Here is a 23,363-nt window from a genome sequence, read left to right as displayed (position 1 = left end):
TTGATGCTGGTTGGCATTAGATGAGAGAGCTAATTATGCCATCTCATGTTAAAAGGGCACAGCAACTTAGATTGTTAGTTTTCTTGTGGTGGTCATATTTTCATGCATTTATTTCAGACCTTTCGGCGACGTGAGTTTAGTGGGAGAAGTTGTTCTCATCGACTACGAAGGTGTCTATGGCGACTTCGTCAATCTCAAGACGATGTGCCGACTCGGTCTCTTGAAGGTTCTCGTCTATGTACGTACGTATGAGCGTCCCCATTCGAACTTTGTTTGAAAAATATATTTTTCCCTTTAAAAATGATTTTTTAGATGACCTTTTTTTAAAAGAAATTGAGTGGGGCATGCCGCCCACTCACTTGTAAATCTTGCACCAACCAGGTGTTGTAGGGTGGAACCCTAAGTGAAGATCTTTCACGAATTAGAGGGGGAATCCCCAAGAACAAGATGAACACAAGAGAGAAAACAAGAGGAACACTCAAGAACAAGTCCAATCACACATCCACTAGACCAACAAACACACAAGATCCACAAGGTACATGAACAATCAAAGGGAAACAAGATACATGGTAGAGTTCATCCAAAATCCTATGAAGGAGATGAGGGCTTGATGATCTAGATAGATCCTTCCCTCAAGGGGGTCTTGAATCCCTAGGGATCTTCTCCAATGGAGGCCTTGTACTCCAATGGAGTCTTCTCTCTCAAGAGGAATCCCACAAGGGGAGGTACATGAGCTAAGCTCTATGATTTGTGTCTATTCTTAGCTAACCCTAGAAAGGAGGTGGAGGTGGTCTATTTATAGTCTAAGCCACGAAGGGGTAAGTGGGAAAGGGATACATGGGCCTCAGGCCCGATTCTGCGCGCAGGCAGGCGGTAGTACCGGACATTGGGCGGTAGTACCGCTTGTAGGCGGTAATACCGCTTATAGGCGGTAGTACCCCTCGTTCTGGGTCTTCTTCCTCCTTCTCTTCCATGCTTCTCTCGCGGATGGTGTAGTCGTACATTTGTGCTCGCACTCCTCCTCCTCGTCCATGGTGTTCCGATAATACCTATGTATGCACATGAGAGGAGTGTCAAGTAGTATACCATCCTTGAAGGGGTCAAGTGAACACGCGTAAAGGAGATGATTCACCTTTGTGTATGTGAAGTAGATGTCGCACGTGTCGCTTGCCGAACGGACTCTTGACATGGTGATGTCCGTAGGATGCTCCGCATCACCAGGACTCAACACACTTTTGAAATGTGCAAATCTTGCATTACTTATCGATCAACATCCCCTCAATCAACACAAGGAAGCATTATTGAGCTACCCTAATTAAGCATGTCGATCGAGATCTTGCTATCTTGAGCAGTTGGCATGTTGATCCGCTCCAAGCAAGCACGTCAACATTTCACGTGTCCCTCTCAACCACCAAATGGGGATCCGCGCTCATGTACAAGCAACGTGACCGAGAGCAGGATTTTTTTTAGCACAAGCACGTTAAATCCCAATGACACTTAAACCAGAAGGAAGAAATATAGGCAAGGAGGTACGCAGTTCTGCAGATCCTAGGGCAATCGCTGCTGCTCACCCTAATGGTGAGTCTGCCGCTGACACCAACGTCACGTGCCGACTTCTCCAACATGTACGTTCAACTTATGTGGTTCCCGTGACCACACTAGTGCCTGAGCGAAAATATGTCATCTATCCTTGTCCAACTTACTCACACTCGGCTCCATAAAGCCTAGTCCCAAACTTTGGCACCTTGCTATGCCTAACCTCGGACGTCCTTATTATACGGATGCAACACTCCTTAATTACAACCTGCACACAACAAAACAAAATGGTCTAAAACTACTCAACTAGACCATCATGTCACTTATCAAAACAATGCAATGCACACTCAACCACTCTCTCTATGGAGTATGGACTCCCTCAAAATACAAGAAATACAAACAAAAAAATCGACAAGCAAACTCCATCACAAAACCATGGGACGGCCACCCTTGGTCTAGCAGAGAAGAAACAAAGGTAATACTGGAGTGCTGCGCAACCTCAGATTTTGCGATTGTTATCATGAAGATATTTGTCAGACGATGTCGACAATAGTTGTTGTAACTCATCATAGGCACGAGACAACTCCAGAAGCCAAAAAGTAACCAAGCACCGCGGTAATATTTTCTTTTTCTATGTAAGAAGGTAGGCCGAGGTCTACCTTCTGTATTCCAAAATCCAAATCAAACCAAAGTTTAAGAATCATGCATGAAACAAAGAAGCACTAGAGCATGTATTTCCCAAGGTGCATAAAAGACAAAATAAAGAGACCAAAAAGAGTGAGAAAATAAACAATCCAGAAACGAACTGCCGCTCATCGCCATGTCGTAAACAGCTACACTGTTGGCTGAAGAATCTCAACATAGGATACTCTGTGGTACTATTACCATGCTAAGCAACAAGTGATAGTGCAATGCAGAAAAAAAATACCAAAGCAAGTTTCCTTTTATTGGCTGGATCAAAAGAGAGTATTTAAGCTACTAAACAATATTAGTTGCAAACGTTGTCAAGAAGCATCCAAATGAAAACAGAAGTGCAGTCAAAATTAACGAGGCACACTACCAAATGGCACCTGAGCTTCCTTCTCAGGTGATGGGCGCTATATATACATGTAGCCTGATCTCGAATTGCTTGGTGGCTACGGTGGATGAGGCATCCCATTTTTGACCAGCCAACCGGGAAAGCGATGGAAGAGAGGAAACGCGAGTGGCAAGGAACAAACGGAAAGGAAGGAAGGAAGCACGAAGCAGTGTCATTGACTCACTGTCACTGCAAAAGTCATCAGCACTTCTCACGTAGCACCCCGTGTCAGTAAGCCAAGATTAACAAACTACCAAAATGATATATACTAGTACCTAAAGCTCGTTTAAGGCGTGGTCGTACGTGGCCAAGGAAAACACGGCAACTAACGGCAGCTTTCCTTCAATATAAAAAAAGGACGCAAATAGCCCGCGAACGCCAACTGATAAGGGATTCAGCACGATGCAATATTAGCCACAAATATACATGCATGTAGGAAAGACAAAATAGTCATCAAGATGCTTTAAAATTTTGAAATTTCAAAACATTTTAACTCCCAAATCGTAAACCCGATTTAGGACCCGTCTTCACCGTCGGCTTTGTCTTCGCAAGAGATTTTAGACTAGACTCCATGTTGCTATATTTCGACCTGCAAATTTTTGTTTTCCTTTCAAAATTGCCACCCAGTCTTTTACGAAGTTGCCAGAAGATAGCTTCGTAATAACAAAAGTGCGGTGTCACACCGCACCCGGGCTTAAGCCTGTCATTGGATCAATCATTACTGATAGAGTTGTTGTGCATGTTTGATAAGCTAAGTATAAACAGTATGGTAGAATGTAAGTGGTTTCAGCAACATCTGAAAATTAGTGGTGGTCAAGGGTACTACTGGTGCAAGTGAAAGGCTCTGCATCTGATGTAGCGCTAATTTTTATGATTAATTATGATTTGTATAGATGAAACTCCTATTTTGTTCCGTTGTTCTCTAACAACAGCTACTGCAAGCACTTCTAGTTAATCCTTCTAAGCATGCTTTTCTAACACCGATGAAGGAATTGCATTGTAAGCATATATGTGGAGTTGTCTGGCGAGGAGTAATTGGTTTCGCTAGTGTCCTCTGGGTAAATACAACCCTGAATGGATGATCCACTGACTTGTACTTTTGTTTGGCTCTGCATCTGATGTAGCGCTAATTTTTGTGCAACAGTCCTAAACCTGGCACAAAACCCTACCGAGTTGATCCGGTTTATGAGGAAAACCGTACCCAAAAACTAAACAAATTAAATCTCAGTTAATTAAAGGGAAACTGGGCAAAAGCCACCTGTACCTAGGACCACAAAACCTAGCCAAGCTCTTCCGGGAGAACCGCTAAAATAAAACAAACCCTACCAAGCTTCAACTGTCACAACCTCACTGCCGGGGAAAGAAGCCAACAACACCGAAAGGGAGTGGTCCTGGCCCTCTCCGCATTCAAGAGGATGACAATCCACCATGCTCCGCGGCAACGCCGCTCCAACCTCGACTGCACTCGAAACTGCCGACCCCCTCTAGAAACGTCGTTGCTCCAACGCTCCATGGCAAGCAGCCACCATGGACAGGCCCTGTGAGAGGAGTTGAGCAACAACGTAAGGTGAATCCCTGCCGTCGCCATCACCAGGTAGGGCTTTGCCGAAGGTGCCCATCGGCGGAGGCAAGTGGGGCGGAAAGTGTGGCCAAGGCCAGGCGGATCTGGTCACCGCCCGAGTCGCCCTATGGAAGAGCGACACGAGGGATGAGCAGGCCTTTTGCATTAGAGGTGTTCCCTCCGACTACGTGCCTATAAATTTTGGGAGCGCACAGTGCTCAACCGGTTGAGAAATTAAAGCGTCATCCATGTGGAGCCAAGCGACATGGATGAAAGTGTTATTACTGTCATCATATACGGTCGACGGATATATTGTCTCCCCTCCATTTTGTCAGACCTCCCAACGACTACTGGTAGTAGTATATGGTGGTAAGTATGTCCGCACACATGCATGTACACTACACTACCCTCTACCGTACATGAAAGTAATAACATGCCTCGACGCTCACGTTCTAACCACTTCAAGATTCCTATCATATATAATCGTCCCATTAACAATATGAAAACGATTATTCCTCAACGTGATAGGCATTGTCAAACGACATGAAGCTGCCGACCAACGTGAGAGGATGACAATCCACCATGCTCCGCGGCAACGCCGCTCCAACCTCGACTGCACTCGTAACTGCCGACCCCCTCTAGAAACGTCGTTGCTCCAACGCTCCATGGCAAGCAGCCACCATGGACAGGCCCTGTGAGAGGAGTTGAGCAACAACGTAAGGTGAATCCCTGCCGTCGCCATCACCAGGTAGGGCTTTGCCGAAGGTGCCCATCGGCGGAGGCAAGTGGGGCGGAAAGTGTGGCCAAGGCCAGGCGGATCTGGTCACCGCCCGAGTCGCCCTATGGAAGAGCGACACGAGGGATGAGCAGGCCTTTTGCATTAGAGGTGTTCCCTCTGACTACGTGCCTATAAATTTTGGGAGCGCACAGTGCTCAACCGGTTGAGAAATTAAAGCGTCATCCATGTGGAGCCAAGCGACATGGATGAAAGTGTTATTACTGTCATCATATACGGTCGAGGGATATATTGTCTCCCCTCCATTTTGTCAGACCTCCCAACGACTACTGGTAGTAGTATATGGTGGTAAGTATGTCCGCACACATGCATGTACACTACACTACCCTCTACCGTACATGAAAGTAATAACATCCCTCGACGCTCACGTTCTAACCACTTCAAGATTCCTATCATATATAATCGTCCCATTAACAATATGAAAACGATTATTCCTCAACGTGATAGGCATTGTCAAACGACATGAAGCTGCCGACCAACGTGAGAGGATGACAATCCACCATGCTCCGCGGCAACGCCGCTCCAACCTCGACTGCACTCGAAACTGCCGACCCCCTCTAGAAACGTCGTTGCTCCAACGCTCCATGGCAAGCAGCCACCATGGACAGGCCCTGTGAGAGGAGTTGAGCAACAACGTAAGGTGAATCCCTGCCGTCGCCATCACCAGGTAGGGCTTTGCCGAAGGTGCCCATCGGAGGAGGCAAGTGGGGCGGAAAGTGTGGCCAAGGCCAGGCGGATCTGGTTACCGCCCGAGTCGCCCTATGGAAGAGTGACACGAGGGATGAGCGGGCCTTTTGCATTAGAGGTGTTCCCTCTGACTACGTGCCTATAAATTTTGGGAGCGCACAGAGCTCAACCGACGGCGACTGCGATGGCGATTGCGGGGACGACGCCGGCCTCCACCGCCTCTCCCCCGCCCCCACCTCTCCCGCCGTGTCCGCCGGCGCGCCGCGCCTGGCCGGTGCGGCCGCCCTCCTCCTGTCTCCTCACCCATCGGCCTCTTGCCCTGCCTCGTCGCCCTCCCTTCCTCTGCCCTCGTCCGCCTCTGCAGCGACGCGCGCTTGCAGTTGGGCCGACTGGGCGGCGGAGGAGGACCGACTGGACGCCGCCGCGGTTGCCGCCGGGCTGCCACGGCCTCTTCGCTGCATCGGTGACTGGTTGGCAGCGGCGGTGGTGGCCGCCGAGTCCGTGTCCGCCCCGGTGCCCTCCCCTCCCCTCCCCCTCCTCCTACCCTTGCGGGTGCGGCCGGAGGCCCACCACGCACCACCTTCCCCTCCGCCGCAGGGCGCCAGCCGTCCGGCTGGTCGTCGTGGCCGAGGGGCCCGAGCGCGAGCTTGGGGGGTGGCCGATCGGTCGGAGTTGGGGTGGGCGGCGTTTTCATGATGATCTCCCTCGTCGGACTTCCCATCGAGTGCGCCGGCGTCGGTTGCGGGTCCCTTGGCCGGCTCGGCTTCGACCGGGGTCGTCCCTGGGGGCCGCAAGTTTCGGCCTTTCCGGCCATCGGCGGTTGCGGCGGGCGACGCCCCGCCGGCGGCGGCGTCCTGGCCTCCTTGGGGGGAAACCCTACTCCCTCCCCTCCCTCGGTCAGGTTGTGGGCTGGGCCTAGGTGGGCCGTCGACGCATGTGGCTCGACCACCCCGTGGCCTCCCCACTGGGCCTGTGGGGGAGGTGGGGATCCTGGACCGTCCCGGGCCTCTCCCGTTGGGCCTGCCCTTGCTGGGCCGCCTCTCCCCTTGGCCTCTGCGGTCGGGCCGCTCTTAGAGCGCGCTCCTGCCCTCCCGCTAGGGCTTGACCTATCTCCCTCCCTCCCCACCCCGACTCCCTCCTTCCCGTCACCGCCGCCATCCTCTCCCACCCCGCCCTCCCGCACGCCGTCTCTGATCCCTCCCGCCATGGCTCGCGAGCAAGGCGATGGTGCCCCTCGGCCTAAGCGGCGTGCTGATGGCCGGGACGGTGGGGCGGCCCAAGCTTCGCGCCGTCCCTTGCCAGATGGTGCCCGCCGGGAGGCCGAACTTCGTGATTCGATGCTCAAGGGCAAGGGGGCGGCTTCCGCGTTCGAGGGGGGTTGGCGTGGTGCTGACCCGCGGGACCACTCGCCGGAGCAGTGGCGCGGCCGCGACCGGGACCGCCGGTCTCCGCCTCGCCTCTCCCGCTCGCTCCGGCCGCTCTGATCCCCCCCCCCCCGCGACGCTACGATCCCCTGAGTCGCCAGGCGCAATATCCGCCTTCCGGTCCCAACAATCGCAATGGGCGAGGTGCCTTTGCGAAGAAGAAGAAGAAACGCGCGGCGAACCAACAAGCCGCGGCCGCGTCCGTCCCGGCATCCTCCATCTCCAACCCCCCCCCCCACTGTGCCTACGGAGGTGACTCCCCGTCCACCAGCCCCGGCGATGACGTGCTTCAACTGTGGGGTGGAGGGGCACTGCCAGGTCGACTGCACTCGGCCGCCCGCTTGCTTCAAGTGCAAGCGCGCCGATCACCCCGCCGCGCTCTGCCCTGACCATCCGGCAATGGGGGTTCTTGGCCTCTTTGGCTACGCACTTGATGATTTGGGCTTCTTCCAGATGGATCTCCCAGTGCCGGCGGCTTCCTCCTCCCTAACTGCCCTCATCTCAGTCCTAGACGGCAAGACGGCGTCCCAGGGGATCAGTGATGAAGAACTCCGCCACCTGTTCAAGCCGGATTGGGACTGGGAGGTTGCTCCCATTTCTGATCGGGAGTTCACTGCAGTCTTCCCTGATCCTGTCAGCCTCCACTATGGCACCGACAGTGCGGAGTTGACCCTAGCGCTTCATCAGCTGAAGGTGCGCATATCGGTGCCCTCGGTGCTCTCGCCATGGCTTCTCTCTCCATCGTGTGGGTGCAGATTCGTGGGCTTCCTCCCATCGCTCGTGTGGAGGGGGCCATCCGGGGCCTGTCCCAGCTCCTGGGCAAGATTGTGTCGGTTGACCCTCTCTCGCTGCTTAAGGGGCCGGCCGTTCGTGTTCAGCTCAAGACCCCGGACCCCTCCAAGCTCCAGATGACCTTGCGGATGTTCTTCAACGATGCCGGTTACGATCTCCACGTCTCCGTCGAAGAGGCGCTCTCCGCTTCCCCTGCGGACCCCGAGGATGGCTCGGACCCTAAGGCCGACCCAGACCTTGAGGGCGATGGCGGGCCTCCCTCTGGTCGCGATCAGCGCCACCGTCCTAGGGGTCGCTCTCCGGCTTCGGGACGCTCGGACGAGGACTCCGGGGATGACCATGGTGCTTCGCCCCGGACTGGTGCGGCGGTCCCTCCGTCCCGCTCCAAGGCCATCGCCCCGGTCCTCCCCGCGGATGCTTCGGGTGAGGTGGAGGAGGACATCGCGGCGATCGCCGCTATGCTTGATGAGGCGGCAACCTTGCCTCATGGCGCCGTCATTCCGATCTTCATGGAGGCTCAGGTATCCTCCTCCGACGGCGGCGTCAGCGACACGAGCAGCGTGGGCATGGAGGTGATCCCGGCCTCCTGTCCCCATCCCTCTTCCCCTGCCTCGCCTCGGGATCCTTCCGGCGACGTCCTCGTCGTGCCTCTGGCCTTGTCCGAGCTGACCGGACCGGTGCCGGCCTCGGGGCTTACGGCGTGGGCCGCTCCTCCCCCCCCCCCCCCCCCCCCCCCCCCGCGGCCAAGCGGCGCCCGTGGTCGACCTCCACTCCGGCGTCGTCGGCTCGGAAGAGCGCGCGGCTCGAGTCGGTGACCCCCCTGGTGGGTCGATCTCCCAACGCCGTGGAGAAGGCTTCCCGCCGTGCCGTGGCACGGAACCTTGATGCAGGTCCATCCTCCCATCCTACCCGGGCTCTTTTTTGCAATGATGATGAGATCATTGAGGATACTTCCTTTTCGGCTCTTGCGGGGGTTCCGTTGGGTCACTTAGCAAAAGTTGCGGCGGACTCCGCCATAGTTTTTCAGGGGGAGAAAGGTCCCCCCTTCGAACAAATTGCGTCCCTTCAGGCCAAGGAGGTCTTGGAAGGGCGTCTCGCGGCTGCTCGGGCTCGCGAGGCGGTTGCGGCCGATGAGGCGCCCCCCCCCCCCCCCCCCCGACTCCGCGCCCGACGCATAGGTCAACACCTCGGGACCTAGTCCCCGAGGAGGTCTGTGGCAGGACCCGTTCGCGGACGGCTCAGTTGCGTCGTGCCCTTAGTGCCAACTCCACAGTGGGGTCCCGGGAGGACCCCATAGGCGAGTAGTTATGCGTGCGTTATTCTGGAACCTACGGGGTTTCGGCCATGATGGCCACCGTAGGCAGCTGATTGATTACATGCGCGATGAATCTGTGGATGTGATAGCGATTCAGGAAACGATGCGGGTGGATTTTTCTTTGGCCGAGCTCGAGCGCCTGAGCCGTCACTTATTCGCCTGGCACTGGTTGCCATCTAGTGGGGTGGCGGGACACTCCGGTTATCCTTCTGGGTGTGAAGGATGCTACCTTCGTGGTGGGATCCATGGATCGTGGATCCCACTTTATTAGTATGGAGGTGTGGGAGCGTGATGTTAACTTCAAGTGGGAGGTTATTGTGGTCTACGGCCCTACCGATCATAGTCGATCGGCTGCCTTCGTGGCCGAACTCCACACCAAGATTGCCTCCGCGACACTTCCGGTCGTGGTTGGCGGGGATTTCAACCTCCTTCGCTCCGTGGAGGAGAAGAGCAACTCACGGGTTGACCTCGCGGAGATCCGTCGTTTCAACGACTGGGTTGTAGACTTAGGACTGCTGGAGTTAGACAGGGTTGGGGCGAGATATGTCGTCGCCGGATCGATCGAGAGGAGAAACGGGTGAGAGAGGGATGAACACACGTGAGGAGGAAGACACTGGTATATTTTGTGCCGTCGAACTCGACAGCGTTTTTCTGTTATTCGTCTTGCTTTTCTTTAGCGATTACAAGGCTAACTACCTCCCGATCAGCTGCTCTAGATCCGCGTCCGTCGCGCCATCCCACGACTGCGTCACTAGTGCCATACCGATCCGGAGTTTACATCAAAACAGAAAACGGGAAACTGGAGATCGTGCAACAGCACGTCTCGCTACCTAGCTACGTGCATGCGCATGGAGCTGTCCCATCGGACTCGCATGCATGCACTTATTCTACGCTGAAACAGGTACGCAATGGAGCTGAACTTAATTAGGTCCTACATTTCACCCCCTTAAGATCTGCTCCTTAGTACCAACCTCAGACATTCCAAGCTTCTGACGCATCTCGACAAAAACAACACGGCCCAGCGCCTTCGTCAGTGCATCTGCAATCTGCTCCCTGGTACGAATGTGATCCACTTCCACCTGACCCTTCTCCACACAATCACGTATGTAATGATACTTGATGTCAATATGCTTGCTACGGTCATGATGGACTGGATTTTTACTGAGAGCAATGGCAGCTTGATTGTCCACGAACAGCTTGAACTTGGCCTGCGGCCTCCCGAGCATCTCACTGATCAGACGAGAGAGCCACACACCTTGGCACGCCGCCACTGCCGCAGCGACGTACTCAGCCTCGCAAGAAGAGAGAGCCACTATCTTCTGCTTCTGCGAGCTCCAAGTGACAAGATTGTTGCCAAGGAAAAATACATTGCCGGAGGTGCTCTTTCGGTCCTCAGTGTCACCGGCATGATCACTATCTGTATAGCCAACAAGCTTCACCTCGCCGTGCCCGGCCTGATAACGACAGCCGTAGCCCAGCGTCCCTCGAATATACCTGAGAATCTGTTTCACGGCTGCCCAATGATGAGTGCTCGGGGTCTCCATGAATCTGCTTACAATTCCCACGGCATGTGCGATGTCAGGTCTTGTGTTGACAAGATAGCGAAGACTGCCTATCACACTGCGGTACAGCTTGGGATCAAATAGCTCGCCTTCATCCTCCTTCCTGAGCTTCAAACGACACTCCATTGGAGTGCTACTACTGTTGCACTCTTCCATGCCGGCTACCTCTAGGATTTTCTCCGCATAACTCCGCTGATGAAGTGTGATTTCACCCTCTGTTTGGGATACCTGAATCCCCAAGTAGTAGCTGAGTAATCCAAGGTCACTCATCTTGAAGAGCATCTTCATCTGATCCTTGAACTCTCTGATTAGCCCTTTGTCCGTGCCGGTAATGACAAGGTCATCCACATACACTCCAACTAGCAGAAAAGTGGACTCATCTCCATGCCTGTAGACTGCATGTTCCAATGGACTTCGCTCAAACCCAAGATTGACAAGAGAATCATGAAGCTTTGCATACCAGGCTCTCGGCGCTTGACAGAGGCCGTAGAGCGCCTTGTGCAGCCTCAGTACACGGTGCTCTTCCCCTGGCGCAGCAAATCCGGGCGGCTGGTCTACATACACCTCCTCACTGAGATCGCCATTTAGGAATGCCGATTTGACATCCATATGGTGAACTTCCCAGCGGTGGTGCGCGGCGAGCGCGAGCAGAACGCGCACAGTCTCCAACCTGGCCACTGGCGCGAACGCGTCCTCATAGTCCACCCCTTGCTTCTGTACGTATCCCTTCGCCACTAGACGGGCCTTGTATTTGGTGATATTGCCAGCAGGATCCCTCTTGACTTTATAAACCCACTTCAGCCCGATAGATTTCTGACCGGCAGGCAGGTCTGACATTTCCCAAGTCTTGTTCTCATGGATGCAACGTATCTCCTCCACCATCGCGGCCTTCCACGGTGCATCACCCAGGGCCTCTTCAACATCGCGCGGCTCTTCGGCACTGAGAAGGCAGCTCTCATGATACTCATATTCAGCATCTTCTTCTGTGGCATCCATGACACACGACATGCGTCGGTACCTGATTGGTCCGGTGTCCACGTCCCGCCGGTTTTCGTCTTGTGACAGTGGAGTGGCCCACCTAATCTCAGGCGTTCTCAGAGTCTCTTCTGTACTTGGCGTGGCTATTTCCCCCATGGGTGAAGCTGGCGTCTCTCCCTGTACTGCCGTCCCAAGTGGTGTCGTCGGGGGCAGCGGCGTACTAGGCGAGCCACCATGAACTCCTCCGGTGTCCAGCTCCTCCACACCTGGTTCTGTGGTGTACACCACAGTGAAAACGTCCGGCGTGGCCTGCGCCGGGGCCGCGGTCACCGCGTCCCAGCTCCATGCTCGTCCTTCCTCGAAGAGCACATCACGAGTGACTTGTACCCTCTTTGTTTCAGGATCATAGACACGGTAGCACTTCGCCCCCTCTTCATATCCGACGAAAATCATCGGCTTGGAGCGGTCAGAGAGCTTTGTAATGCCCGGCCCCAACAACTTGACATGTACTGTGCAACCAAAAGTCCGCAGATGCTGAACCGCCGGCTTTCGCCCGTGCCACGCTTCATACGGCGTGACGCCTTCGAGGCTGCGGGTGGGAGCTCTGTTGAGTAGATACACTGCAGTTTTCACAGCCTCTCCCCAGAAATATGCAGGTACTGCCATGCTCTTCATCAGGCATCTTGCCATCTCTACCACGGACTGATTTCGCCTCTCCACCACACCATTCTGTTGGGGAGAGTAAGGTGCCGTGGTGTAGTGTTTCACGCCCCTTTCGCTGCAGTACTCTTGAAATTCCGACGAGTTGAACTCCCCTCCGCGATCAGACCTGAATGCTCGAAGTTTACAGTTACCTTCAGCTTCTGCCATGGTCTAAATCCTCTTGAAACAGGTGTGTGCCTCATCCTTAGACTTGAGCAGCTCAATCCACATGTACCGACTATAGTCATCAACAACAAGGATGAAGTATTTGTTCCCTCTTGGTGTTGGTGGCGTGATCGGACCACACAAATCTGTATGCACTAGCTCCAGACCATGCTCTGCTCGATATGAACTCACCTGCGGGAAAGGGGCTCGATGCTGTTTCCCTAGTGCACAGCCATCGCAATACTGCTCGATGCGAGCTATCTCAGGCATACCTCGAACCATCCCTTTTGCAGACATGGCACGCAGCGCTCGGAAATGCAAATGCCCCATTCTAGCATGCCACTTCCAAGTCTCCTCATCCACTTTGGTCATCAGACACACCGGCGTGTCAATGGTCAGCATGCCGGTGTACAAACGAGTGCTTGATCGCCGGACACGAACTAGTATGCGTTGAGCTGGGTCATGTGCTGTCATCAAACCATTCTGAATCCCAATCTGACACCCACCTTCGTCCAACTGACCAACAGAGATTATGTTGCTTCGCATGCTCGGTATGTAGTATACCTCTGTCAAGGCACGCTGCTCGCCGCTCTGGCACTTGAAAACAATGGATCCCCTGCCACAGATTGCTACATGTGACCCATCTCCAAATTTGACCGTGCCATGCACGCCCTCATCAAGCTTAGCAAACATGCTCTTCTCTCCTGTCATGTGACTTGTGGCACCCGTGTCAAAATACCATAGACCGTCAGGGGATGGCACGGGGATTACCTTTTCTTCATTGAGAAAAAACTGTGGTGCCACTGGTTCAGCCGCTGTGCCGGGGGTAACCATGGCCATGAACAGGCCTTGCTCATGCTCGTCGCCTCCTTCGCGCACCAGATTGGCTTGTTCCTTCTTCCCTTGCTGGCCTTGTTTTTTCAGATACGACCAACAGTCTTTCTTCCAGTGGCCAAGTTTCCCACAGAAGTGACATTTCCCTTTCTTCTTTCCGCCCGATCCACCGGATCCACCAGCGCCGCCGTTGCCGGCCGCAGGTTTGCCTCCGCCGGGAGACTTGTTCTTGGCCGGCTGCTTGTTCTTGCTGGCGCCGCCGCCACCAGACGATGAGCCGCCGCCGCCGCCGAGCTTCTCACGGGCCAGCCACTCCTCATGAGTGAGCAGAAGGCGCCCGGTGGATTGCGCACCGTCGTCGAGGTCGTAGTGGTCCTCACATGCAGAGAAACGCCCAACGAGCTCTTCAATGGACATGGTTTTCAGATCGATCAAGGACTCAATCGCCATGGCCATCGGGCGGTACCTCCGCGGCACCACTCGGAGGAACTTCTGGACGGCCTTGTGCTCGGTGACGGGGTCTCCGTACAACTCCAGATCGGCAACGAGGCCAGAAAGCCGCAGCCCAAAATCCTCGACGGACTCCCCGTCTGTGAAACGGAGATCCTCGAACTCCCGCCGGCGCACTTGCGCCTTGGCTTCACGGGCGCGCTCGCTGCCCATGCGCATGGTCTTGATTGTCTCCCACGCCTTCTTCGCCGAGTCCTTGGCGGCCAGCACGCGCAGCATCTCCGGCGGGACGCCGGTCAGAAGGATCTGTAGCGCGCGCCGGTCATCGTTCTCGTCGGCGGCGGCGTCGGTCACCGCACACCAGACGCGGGCGACCTGCATCTTGACCTGCATGACCAGCGTCCACTCCTGGTAGTTGGTGCGCGTCAGCATCATCGACGTCCCCGTCTCCTCGCGCACGACGCGCTCCACCATACGGAGCTCGCCGCTGCCGCTGCCGGTGAGGCGCGCGAGCGGCGCCTTTGACGATGGTGACTGCTCCGCCGCCGCCTTCTTCTTCTTCTCGTCGTCCGACATAGCCGCAGCGGATCAGACACCGCTCGACCACCAAGGCGCAGGATCGAACACCCGAAGCTCTGATACCAAATGTCGTCGCCGGATCGATCGAGAGGAGAAACGGGTGAGAGAGGGATGAACACACGCGAGGAGGAAGACACTGGTATATTTTGTGCCGTCGAACTCGACAGCGTTTTTCTGTTATTCGTCTTGCTTTTCTTTAGCGATTACAAGGCTAACTACCTCCCGATCAGCTGCTCTAGATCCGCGTCCGTCGCGCCATCCCACGACTGCGTCACTAGTGCCATACCGATCCGGAGTTTACATCAAAACAGAAAACGGGAAACTGGAGATCGTGCAACAGCACGTCTCGCTACCTAGCTACGTGCATGCGCATGGAGCTGTCCCATCGGACTCGCATGCATGCACTTATTCTACGCTGAAACAGGTACGCAATGGAGCTGAACTTAATTAGGTCCTACAAGATACACCTGGACCAATAGACAGGTTACCCCAACCCTTAGTGTGCTTGACTGGGTATTTGTCTCTCCCGACTGGGAGTTGCGGTTCCCCCTAGCCTCTCTCCAGGCCATTACGCGCATCGGGTCTGACCATGTACCCCTTCTCTTGTCCTCTCGAGATGATAGGCCACGCCCTCCACCGCGGTTTTGTTTCGAAACCTTTTGGCTGCGGCAGCCGGGCTTCACGGCTGCCGTCCAGGCTCACTGGGTGTCGGCTTTATCCGAACCCCACTCGATCCTAGATGAGTGGCATCACCTGTCCAAGCGGTCTAGGCAATTCATGAAGGGATGGGGTGCTAATATTCGGAGGGACCTTCGTGTCTCCGGTCGCCGTTGGCGGAGCAGGTCGCCCGCACCCTTGACCACCCTCTCCCGCGGTTCACCAGGCTGCTAGAGACCATGTATTACGTTGGTGAGCATGCGCAGGAGGAGACGCACGACAATACGCTGCTAGAGCTTGCTAGGCTCAACTCTCACCTCATGAGGTCTCTTCACCTCAGGGAGCTAAAGGCACTGTCCTTGTAAGTCTTTTCTTTTGCTTTTGTGATTAAATTGCATATCTTAGTTTCGCAAAAAAAAATGCATATCTTAGTACCTCGCACTTCATTAAAATCCTTTTGATCTTCACCAAACTATGCACACAACAAATATGCATAAGATCGTGAGTGTAAATTCAATTGGTAATTTAACTAATAAACCTCTCCAGGTGGTGGAGGGATCTTTACGACACGGTGAATCTACCGTACACTCGAGACCGTATGGTGGAGGTCTACTTTTGGAGTTGCGGAATGATCCCTGAGGAGGAACACTCACGCGCACGATTGATGTTCGCCAAGACGTTTGGGTTGGTGACTTTTCTTGACGATACCTATGATGTCCATGCCACCTTAGAGGAATGTCATAGTTTCACCGGAGCCATGCAGAGGTACTTACATAGGGTGTAATTCAATTATTTTCAAGAAAGTATGAGGTATCTTTTCCTTTCATAATTCTAATACAAGCTTTAATTCGATCTCTCATTAAGGCAAACATATCTCTTTTTTTTTCTTACAGATGGGACGATAGCGCGGTTTCTATTCTACCTGAATACCTTCGCATGCTATACATCAAAACGCTAAGCAACTTCAAAGATTTTGAGAATATGTTGAAACCGCACGAGAAGTACCGCATGTCTTATGCAAGAAAGGCGGTATGTTGTAATTACGTGCACCAATTTTAATATGTAAATGGTTCCTTGAGGCATTTTCATTTCTCTCATATATGGACTTGGCTTAGTTTTGCCGTAAACAATTTTATCTCTCATTTAACATCCTAAACTGTACTTTCTAGTTCTTTTAAGTGTCGTTTAGGGAGTAAAATAAACATATGTATAGTTTAAAGGTTAATAGGTGAGACCAATAATTGATTTAGAAAAAGTAAATTAATTAAATACTACTGTAAAATAAGCCAACACGGTAATAGTGCGTTCTAAATTGTTGTGTATGCAGTACCAACTGCAGGCGAAATATTATATGCAAGAGGCCCAATGGTCCAACGACAAGCACCAGCCGACCTTCAAGGAACACGAGGAGTTGTCGGTCATGTCTTCGGGCTTGCCCATGCTTAACCTTGTGGCCCTCATGGGCTATGGCGCCATAGCAACCAAGAAGGTATTCGAGTGGACATGTGCCGTTCCCGACGTAGTCCGTGCCGGTGCACAGATCGGTCGCTTCCTCAACGACATCTCCTCTTACAAGGTACTCCGTCTCCTATGCATAAGTGAATTAATGTTGCATTTCTGTCAAAAAACTAATAGAAACATGATAAAATGTACTATCATAACAACCGACATCGTCGACGTAAATGTAGTTGGGGAAGAACAAGAAGGACGTGGCTAGCTCCGTGGAGTGCTACATGGGGGAGAAGGGTACCACAGGGGAGGAGGCTGTGGCGGCAATCGCCGCCATGATAGAGGATAGTTGGAGGACCATGAACCTAGCATGCATGGATATGGACCGCGCATTGTTGCCGGCGGCGCAACTAGTGGTGAACATAGCAAGGTCGAACGAGGTCATCTACCTCCGCGGAAGGGACGGTTACACCTTTGGTAGCCACGTCAAGGACCTTGTCACCATGCTTTTCCTCGCCCCCATCCCCCTTTAAAGCCAGTGGTTGCAACATACGCGTAATCCTGAATAAGCTATGCATTTATTCATTTATGGATATGATATGCTGAGTTATTTTTTTCTCGAATGCGCACGAGTGTGCACACTTTATATTAAAGAAGGGATGGGGAGAAAGAGCCCCTCCACGTTGGTTCATACATGCAAGAATTACATGCGGTCCAACTCCACCGCAAAAAGAGCAACTAGTCTAACTACTCTCGCTCGCCCATCTTCTAAGCGCTCCGAATTGAGGCTCTATCACTAGTAGAAAAAGGGGCTTTTACCCCGGTTCATAAGGGTCTTTAGTCCCGGTTCTGGAACCGGGACTAAAGGGTCATTACTAATGCCCTAGCCCTTTAGTCCCGGTTCTTACACGAACCGGGACTAAAGGCCGTCCACGTGGCCGGTGCGGGGAGCCCAGGCAGGAGGGCCTTTGGTCCCGGTTGGTGCCACCAACCGGGACCAATAGGCATCCACGCGTCAGCACCTGGCAGGAGCTGAGATTTTTGTTTTTTTAAAAGGGGGTGGTTTAGGGGTTTTGGGGGGTTAATTTAGGTGTTTCATATATTGTGTTAGCTAGCTAATTAATAGAGAGAAGTGTCCTCTCTTATCTCTGTGCTTTGTCGACGCTACGTACTATATACGTATGGAGAGGAGTAGACACGCTAGCTAGTAATCAAATGAAGGAAACAGAAGATCGTCGTGAACATATATATATGCATACAGAGAGAAGTGATATCGACCACCTCTCCTTCTCCGAGATATTGGTCGAACAACAAGTTCTTGTATATCTATCCGACACTACCGGCTACATATATACAATAATTATCTCTTACAATACAATCTCCTAATTATATTATAGGAACACAGGGTCCACATAGTATTCTCCGTTTTCAGCGATCACGTGGTCAAGTAAGAATGCCGCCAATTCCTCTTGAATTCCTCGCATACGAGCTGGTGCTAGGAGTTCATCCCGCTTCCGAAAAATCTAATTTGAAGAAGGGGGTCAATACATATATATATATATGAATAAATGAAACTCAACACAAATGATGGTAATAAAATAAAATTGTGAATATTATTGCTTACGCACTTCATATTGTTCTTCAGTGTAGCCCCGCTCACAGGTATGGTAGCGGATGGACTCGCAAATGTAGTATCCACAGTAATTATTCCCGGGTTGCTGCCACAACCACTTTACAAGAAATAGAGGTCAATCAAACTGATAAGCAAGCATGCTAAATGGTATTGATCAAACTAGCGCTTGAATCACTAGGAGATGCGCGGAACATGCTACTATAGTACTTACTTTTGGGTGTCTAAATTGCAGCTGGTTCGGCAGTCCCGAGGCTTTTGAGGTGAATTTTCTCCAAACCCTGCCAGACAAAGAAAACAATTACTTGATATCAGGAAATGAACAAAGTTGTTGATATGGTGGATAATGATCGATTTAACTTACTTCTGGAGCATTTGAGTCATGTTCGCATAGTCCTGGGGATCTTTTCGTCTCGAGTCTAAGACGGTTACTACTCCCGGCTCAAGCTTAATCTCTATGAGAATATAGTGGAAGCTGCGCATGCATGCATAAGTCATCAATTACATTACCATAACCTGGACTAATAAAGGGAAACCGAATATGCAGAAGACAGTAACACTCACTTGAAGTTGTAAGGAAAGAGTATTATATCTTTGTTTTGATTTAATACCAACGATTGTAGCAAGTTGGCCTCGGCTTCTTTGGGATCATGTTTGACCGTCCATTCATCTATGAGATTTGTGTTAATGAACCCAATATCACCGATTTGTCTTTTCTTCAATTCGGCGATCTTCAATTTGCATAATATAGTGAGGATAAGTATAAATACATGCAATGAAAGAGCTGACCTATATAGAGAGACTTAATGACAGAAGTAGTACTACTTACAGACAATAGCAAGTGATCGTTGTTTTATCGAGGGACATTAGATTGTAAAACTGGAAGAAATCCTCAAATGGAACATTCAGCAGTTCAGTTCCAACGAGGTCATGCTCCGGTTTAACTCTCAGCGTTAAAGTACTCATCCCATCAGACTCTCTGCAGGTTTTCATGTACCAATCATGTAGTCTTCGCATCATCGTGCTTAGAGATTTGACATCTTTGACGAGAGGCTTCCCGTAATGGTATTTGTGTTCGTCCACCTCCATGATTTCATAATGTACATCGTCGGGCAGGTAATCTCCAAGATCGGTATAACCGGGCACCATACCCGGATCATTAGCGACGATGTCTTTTGACACCTTGAGCGGGGGGCACGATTGGTTCTCTTGTTCGCCGAGCTGGGCAATTTTTTTCCCAGCTCGTCGTTCTTTCATCCTTTTATCACTGACAGTACTTCCCGACCGCTCCGCTTCGGCATATGCCTTTGCAAGAACGCGCTCATAGTTGCCTTTAGGCGGAGACTTTGGTGGTTTTGTCAGGGCAGCCAGAGTGCGCTTTGCTTTCACCGGATCTACCTTCTCCTCCGGAGGTGGATGTTTCTTTGCTTTGACCCCTTCAAAGAAGTTCTTCACTTCGGCTCGCACGATCTTCGCGTTCTCCTCCTCGGTCCTCTCATATGGTAACTTCTCTGGAGTCTTCAGAGAAGGACCGAATCTGTATTGCCTCCCGCCTCTGGCAGCTGTACTGCTAGACGCCGGCAGAGCAGACGGAGCGGCTGCGGCTGTCTTCTTTCCTTGCTTACGAGGCGGAGGAGAAGGACTACGACGCGCCGGAGCAGCCGCAGCGGCGGCGGGTCTCTTCCGCCCTTGCTGACGAGGCGGAGAAGGAGGAGGCTGGCTGCTCTGGCGCGCCGGCGCTGGCGGAGAAGGAGGCGGAGTGCCGCCACGCGCCGGAGAAGGAGGCTGAGTGCCCTGATCACTCGCCGGAGGAGGAGGCGGAGTGCCGCCACGCGCCGGAGAAGGAGGCTGAGTGCCCTGATCACTCGCCGGAGGAGGAGGCGGAGTGCCCTTACTCGCCGGAGCCGTCCAGTTCGGAAGCTTGATGAGCTCCTTCCGCCATAGGCATGGAGTCTTCAGAGCTAAACCCAGCCGAGTCTCCCCTTCACCGGTAGGGTGGTCAAGCTGGAGGTCCTCAAATCCCTCCGTTATTTCATCCACCATCACCCTAGCATATCCTTCAGGAATCGGCCGGCAGTGGTAGGTTGCGCCGGGTTCAGTAGGTAAAACAGAGCCAACAACCGCCTTGACTTTCAAGTTCTGCCATTCCGCCATAAGGTGGCAATGTTGAGACTCCGTGATAGCATCCACGGGGTAGCTAGGAGTAGCCACATGCTCCAGCTGAGGCAGCTCGGTGGAAGCCACGCTGCTTCTACGCTGAGATGGCGGTGTAGCTTCGGGGGCAGTTTCGGCATCTCTATTGCTGTCTCGTTCCTCTAGCACTTGAACCCTTTCGTGCAGACGCTAAATTTGGATCTGCTCCACTTTTTTCCTCCTCTCCTGGGTTTTGTAACCGCCCGCGTCCGGAAAACCAGCCTTCCACGGAACGGAGCCTGGCGTGCCTCGTGTCCGTCCAGGGTGCTCAGGATTCCCGAGGGCCATTGTGAGCTCGTCGTTCTCTCTGTCTGGAACGAACGTCCCTTGCTGCGCTGCATCGATATAGTGCTGAATCTTCTTGACGGGTATTGCAAGTTGCTCGTCCGTCCAACGACACCTCCCTGATACAGGGTCCAAGGTTCCGCCAGCCCCGAAGAACCAAGTCCGGCAACGGTCTGGCCAGTTCATTGTCTGTGGTTCGATCCCTTTATCAAGCAGATCCCTCTCAGATTTGGCCCACTTAGGCCGGGCTTTGAGGTAGCCACCTGACCCCGTGCGATGGTGAAGCTTCTTCTTCGCAGCATTCATCTTGTTTGTCGCTGACATCGGCTTACTCTTTTCCGATGTCTTGTGGGCCACAAATGCGGGCCAGTGATCTCTGATCTTCTCATACCGGCCGACGAATTCAGGTGTCTCTTCTTTGTCGACAAACGTTTTCAGCTCATTCTTCCACCTCCTGAATAGGTCTGCCATCTTCTTAAGAGCATGAGACTTGATTAATTGCTCTTTAACTGGCTTCTCCGGATCCTCCTCTGGCGGTAGGGTGAAATTTGCCTTCAGCTCAGTCCAAAGATCATCTTTCTGCATATCATTGACATAAGACACCTCAGGGTCTTCCTTCTTAGGCTTATACCATTGGTGGATGCTGGTCAGGATCTTGTCCCTAACTAGAACCCCGCACTGAGCAGCAAATGCATCCTTTGTCCGGATGGGTTCAATTGGTTGGCCGTCGCGCGCGATTGCTGTGATCTCAAACCTTTCATCCGAGCGCAACTTTCTCTTCGGGCCTCGTCTCTTTACCGCAGTTGTGCTCGATCCGGAGGGCTAGAAAAAAGAAGAAAGACGAGTGTTAATTAATATGTGTACATACCAAAACAATGAATGCATCAATTAGCTAGTCAGCACAGGCTTAACTAATATATTTACCTAGCCGGACTCTGTTCGGTCACCGGACCCGTCACCACGGGCTCCTTCTTGCACCAGCATTGGGTCACTGGAGCCATCATAATCATGTCTTTCCTCCTCCACTCTTCGATCACCGCAGCCTGCTTCTTCGCCCTGTTCTTCCAGACCATCATTGTCGTTAAGATATGACAAGATATCACCTCCGGCTAAGATTATGTCCCCCAACACATCTTCTGCTTGCTCATCTCGTCCGTGCTCCATTGTTTCTGCAAATATTACAACATGGCAATTATTACACAAACATGACAGCAGGTGGATATATTAGTGCAAACGTAGACCTAGCTTATTCCGGGTTTGGGGTGGCCTAGGCAACGCTTCAAGGGTAGGGGTGCGGCGGGAGGGGGTAGGAGACCGACATCGTTTTTTTCTAGGGTTTGGGTGTCCTCGAGAGTTTTGGTCGAGCGAGAGGGCCGGGGGGTGCTCCCGTGGTATAAGTTATCACGGTCGAGAGGGGGTATACATATCGACCGTCCATCATGTCGAAGTTATCTGGGAGGGAGTTATATATATCGACAACGACGACATACATACACGGGAAAATAATGTTATCGGGGAGGGGGTATATATCGACCCCCCCCCCCCACGTGTTGAAGTTATCGGGAGGGGGTTTTATATCGACAACGACGACATACATACACGGGAAAATAATGTTATCGAGGAGGGGGTATATCGACCCCCCTCGTGTTGAAGTTATCCCCCCTCGTGTTGAAGTTATCGGGAGGGGGTAATATCGACAACGACAACATGCATACACGGGAAAATAATGTTATCGGGGAGGGGGTATATCGACCCCCCCCATGTGTTGAAGTTATCAGGAGGGGGTTATATCGACAACGACGACATATATACACGGGAAAATAATGTTATCGGGGAGGGGGTATATCGACCCCCCCTCGTGTTGAAGTTATCCCCCCCTCGTGTTGAAGTTATCGGGAGGGGTATATATCGACAACGACAGACCCGATAAAACATAAGAAAACGAAGAAGAAATAAAAAGAGGGGAGAAGAAGAGAGGAATAGAGGAGAGGATTGAAGAAAAAAAAAGAAGAAAAAAAAAGAGGAGAAGAAGAAAGGAATAGAGGAGAAGAAGAAAAAATAGAATATTTTCTATTTTTTCTTCTTCTCCTCTATTCCTTTCTTCTTCTCCTCTTTTTTTTCTTCTTTTTTCCACTTCTTATTTATATCTCCTCTTCTTCCTCTCCTCTTCTTCTTTCTTTCCTCTTCTTATTTTCTTCTTTCCTATCCTTCTTTTTCTTCTTCTTCCCTTCCTAGCTAGATATATAAAACTTTTCTAAAATTGTAACTTTTGCATATATAAAACTTTTCCATGTGGATCATCATTTCTCATATATATCGAATATATATCCATTGTCATATATAAAAACTTTCTATATATGAACAAAAACTTTCTATGAACAAAAAAACATTTTTGACATATATATTCATACATTTTGAACATCTACATACATACAATTTTTTTGTTCACATATACATTATAGCCACATACACATATACATCACATATGAACAAAAAAATTAAACTAATAAAAATAAAAAACAGAGCCGGGGCGGCGGCTCTCACAGCGGGGGCGGCTAGGACGATGGCGAAGGCGGGGGCGGGGGCGGCGAGGGCGCCGGCGCACGGGGCCGGGACGGGGCGGCGGCGGCGAGGGCGCCGGCGAGCACGTGCGGGCCGGGCAGGGGGGCTCGGGGCGCCGAGGCAGCGCG

At 52.1% G+C, this 23,363-nt stretch overlaps 2 protein-coding genes and 1 non-coding gene across 3 annotated transcripts; 1 reads left to right on the top strand and 2 right to left on the bottom strand.

The window, feature by feature from the left end:
* Window positions 1–2,028: 2,028 nt before the first annotated feature.
* On the bottom strand, window positions 2,029–2,113 carry LOC120962184 (small nucleolar RNA SNORD34). Its single transcript, XR_005753032.1, has one exon. It is a non-coding gene; the product is annotated as a small nucleolar RNA SNORD34 (small nucleolar RNA).
* Window positions 2,114–12,602: 10,489 nt separating this feature from the next.
* LOC141042592 (uncharacterized) lies at window positions 12,603–14,456 on the bottom strand. Its single transcript, XM_073511433.1, has one exon. It carries the CDS (start codon window positions 14,454–14,456, stop codon window positions 12,603–12,605), a length of 1,854 nt encoding a protein of 617 aa, XP_073367534.1.
* An 899-nt stretch (window positions 14,457–15,355) lies between these two features.
* Window positions 15,356–17,123, top strand: LOC109774711 (eudesmanediol synthase-like). Its single transcript, XM_020333476.3, has 5 exons — window positions 15,356–15,477; window positions 15,663–15,881; window positions 16,010–16,145; window positions 16,444–16,692; window positions 16,805–17,123. The coding sequence occupies exons 1-5, from the start codon at window positions 15,356–15,358 to the stop codon at window positions 17,096–17,098; spliced, it is 1,020 nt and encodes a 339-aa protein (XP_020189065.2). The 3' UTR covers window positions 17,099–17,123.
* Window positions 17,124–23,363: the final 6,240 nt, after the last annotated feature.

This window comes from Aegilops tauschii, chromosome 3 (genome assembly GCF_002575655.3).
Source record: "Aegilops tauschii subsp. strangulata cultivar AL8/78 chromosome 3, Aet v6.0, whole genome shotgun sequence".
Classification (NCBI taxonomy): Eukaryota; Viridiplantae; Streptophyta; class Magnoliopsida; order Poales; family Poaceae; genus Aegilops; species Aegilops tauschii.
This window is presented reverse-complemented; position numbering and strand designations above follow the sequence as displayed.

What these genes read in the sequence shown, in the direction of transcription:
- LOC141042592 (XM_073511433.1), bottom strand. Translation starts at nt 14,456, where the DNA reads ATGTCGGACGACGAGAAGAAGAAGAAGGCGGCGGCGGAGCAGTCACCA.
- LOC109774711 (XM_020333476.3), top strand. Translation starts at nt 15,356, where the DNA reads ATGTATTACGTTGGTGAGCATGCGCAGGAGGAGACGCACGACAATACG. An exon ending in GAGCTAAAGGCACTGTCCTT is followed by an intron (nt 15,478 to 15,662) that starts GTAAGTCTTTTC and finishes AAACCTCTCCAG; the next exon opens with GTGGTGGAGGGATCTTTACG. An exon ending in TGTCTTATGCAAGAAAGGCG is followed by an intron (nt 16,146 to 16,443) that starts GTATGTTGTAAT and finishes TTGTGTATGCAG; the next exon opens with TACCAACTGCAGGCGAAATA.